Source organism: Salvelinus sp. IW2-2015, linkage group LG16 (assembly GCF_002910315.2).
Source record: "Salvelinus sp. IW2-2015 linkage group LG16, ASM291031v2, whole genome shotgun sequence".
NCBI classification, from domain to species: domain Eukaryota; kingdom Metazoa; phylum Chordata; class Actinopteri; order Salmoniformes; family Salmonidae; genus Salvelinus; species Salvelinus sp. IW2-2015.
The window spans coordinates 39,591,059-39,594,165 of record NC_036856.1 but is presented as its reverse complement, the minus strand read 5'-3'; the positions used below and the strand labels follow the sequence as shown (position 1 = coordinate 39,594,165).

Here is a 3,107-nt window from a genome sequence, read left to right as displayed (position 1 = left end):
GAGAGAGAGAGAGAGAGAGAGAGAGAGAGAGAGAGAGAGAGAGAGAGAGAGATTTTCATGCCACGTCCGGCAGGAGTTTTAGTAGAACTTCCTCCCCTATCCCGAATATTGTTACGTGGAAAGGGGTATTCTGCCAGCAGCTATACGATGTACATGTACACATTCATTCCATGTGCTATCGTTGTAGTGTTGACCCTTACCGAGGACACTGAGGAGAATGTTCTGGGTGAAGTTGCCTGCGATGTTAGAGGCCACACAAACGTACAGACCACTGTCTGACACCCGGCTCTCCAGGATCTTCATGGAACCAGAGGGCAGCTGGGTGTGTCTGGGAGAGGAATCACGCAAACACAAATGTAAATACACATCAAGTAAATTGAACACGCACACAGGGATACATACAGTGCATTCAGAAAGTATTCAGATTGCTTGACTTTTTCCACATTTTGTTACATTACAGCCTTATTCTAAAATTGATGAAATAAAAATAGTTCCTCATCAATCTACACACAATACCCCATAATGACAAAGCAAAACCACGTTTAGACATTTTTGCAAATGTGTAAAAAAAAAATTGAATATCATATTTACATAAGTATTCAGACCCTTTACTCAGTACATTGTTGAAGCACCTTCGGCAGCGATTACAGCATCAAGTCTTTTTGGGTATGACACTACAAGCTTGGCACACCTGTATTTGGGGAGTTTCTCCCATTCTTCTCTGCAGATCCTCTCAACCTCTGTCAGGTTGGATGGGGAACATCGCTGCACAGCTATATTCAGGTCTCTCCAGAGATGTTCGATCGGGTTCAAGTCCGGGCTCTGCCTGGGCCACTCAAGGACATTCAGAGATTTGTCCCGAAGCCACTCCTGCGTTGTCTTGGCTGTGTGCTTAGGGTTGTTGTCCTGTTGGAAGGTGAACCTTCACCCCTGTCTGAGGTCCTGAGTGCTCTGGAGAAGGTTTTCATCAAGGATCTCTCTGTACTTTTCTCCATCCATCTTTCCCTCGATCTTGATTAGTCTCCCAGTCCCTGTCGCTGAAAAACATCCCCACAGCATGCTTCACTGTAGGGATGGTGCCAGGTTTCCTGACATGACGCTTGGCATTCAGGCCAAAGAGTTCAATCTTGGTTTCATCAAACGAGAGAATCTTGTTTCTCACGGTCTGAGTCTTTTAGCTGCCTTTTGGCAAACTCCAAGTGGGCTGTCATGTGCCTTTTACTGAGGAGTGGCCACTCTACCATAAAGGCTTGATTGGTGGAGTGCTGCACAGATGGTTGTCCTTCTGGAAGGTTCTCCCATCTCCACAGAGGAACTCTGGAGCTCAGTTGGAGTGACCATCAGGTTCTTGGTCACCTCCCTGACCAAGGCTCTTACCCCCCCAATTGCTCAGTTTGGCCGAGGGGCCAGCTCTATGAAGAGTTTTGTTGGTTCCAAACATTTTCCATTTAACCCTTGTGCTTTGCTGAAAAATAATTAAGCCCATTGTGATATGGGTCAGATTGACCCGCACAGTTTTTAAACACCCTCTAGGCAGTCAAAGGACCAGCCCATACTTTATTTAGTCTTGTCAGACCTTTCAGAAAGAAGAAATACAATAACTATTTGTTAAACATATTTCCTTTCTCACAAACAAGCCTTTTCTGTTTTGAGCTCATTATGAGTGTCTCTGTCAGAGATCTGCTGCTCTCACACTGAGAAGGAGAAGCTTGGGAAAGCTCCTTTTCACCCAAACATCATTATAAAAGTGCAATCAGAACCAGTCAAAATTAAATAAAGAGAAGACACTTGTTTATTTTGGACCTGTGCGAATATCTATACACGTGAATACCTCCGGGTCAAAATGACCCACAACATCATGTTTGTATACAGAATCTACACAGACATTCCACAACACATCAGTGTGTCCACATTTTGAAGTTAGGTTCATGACCCTAAATGAGGAAAAGTCATTTAATTTCATGGAGAAAAAGTGGAAAATGGGTGGAAATGGGTGAACGTGGGTCAAATTGACCCGCAATATAATAGGAGGGTTAAGAATGATGGAGGCCACTGTGTTCTTGGAGACCTTCAATGCTACAGAAATGTTTTGGTACCCTTCCCCAGATCTGTGCCTCAACACAGTCCTGTCTTGGAGCTCTATGGACAACACCTTCGACCTCATGGCTTGATTTTTGCTTTGACATGCACTGTCAACTGTGGGACCTTATATAGACAGGTGTGTGCCTTTCCAAATCATGTCCAATTAATTTATCACAGGTGGACTCCAATCAAGTTGTAGAAACATCTCAAGGATGATCAATGGAAACGGGATGCACCTGAGCTTCTACGTCTGCATTGCTTGCTGTTTGGGGTTTTAGGCTGGGTTTCTGTACAGAAACTTTTTACATTTTGCTGATGTAAAAAGGGTTTTATAAATACATTTGATTGATTGATTGCATTTCGAGTCTCATAGCAAAGGGTCTGAATACTTATGTAAATAAGGTATTTCATTTTTGTAGCAAAACATTCTAAAAACCTGTTTTTGCTTTGTCATTATGGTGTATTGTGTGTAGATTAATGAAAAAATAATTAATCAATTTTAGAATAATGCTGTAACATAACAAAATGTGGAAAAAGTCAAGGGGTCTGAATACTTTCCGAATGCACTGTACACATACACACACATTGACACACACCGTCTTTCCTAGCCCTTGAAATTAAAACTTTCTGATACACATCAACCACAGTCAGCCATGTTGATTCGAGCCAAGTCCAAGACATGTCAGGACATGGGTGAATTCCAGGTCGAGAGGAGAGCAGAGACACTGTATGTGTGTGAGTCTGCGTGTGTCTGTGTGTGCATGTGTGCTACCTGGGTGAGAAGGGGGAGATGAGCTGTTTCTCCTTGGCCCAGGTGATGATTGGAGGGGGGATACTTTGGACCTCACAGGGCAGGGTCACGTCCTCTCCCTCGATGACAGACACCTCCAGGGCCCCACCGTTGCTCCCCACCCCTCCAGAGCCCCCGCTCTGCCTGGGACGCACTGAACAGACAGACAGACAGACAGACAGACAGACAGACAGACAGACAGACAGACAGACAGACAGACAGACAGACAGACAGA

The 3,107-nt window shown here is 44.3% G+C and overlaps 1 protein-coding gene across 1 annotated transcript in view; it reads right to left on the bottom strand.

Moving 5' to 3' along the window:
- hmcn1 (hemicentin 1) overlaps nt 1-3,107 on the bottom strand; it is a 277,402-nt gene that overhangs the window by 111,637 nt on the left and 162,658 nt on the right. The window contains 2 exon segments of the mRNA XM_070447449.1: nt 201-328; nt 2,855-3,026. Of these exon segments, the coding sequence (XP_070303550.1) occupies nt 201-328; nt 2,855-3,026 (300 nt within the window).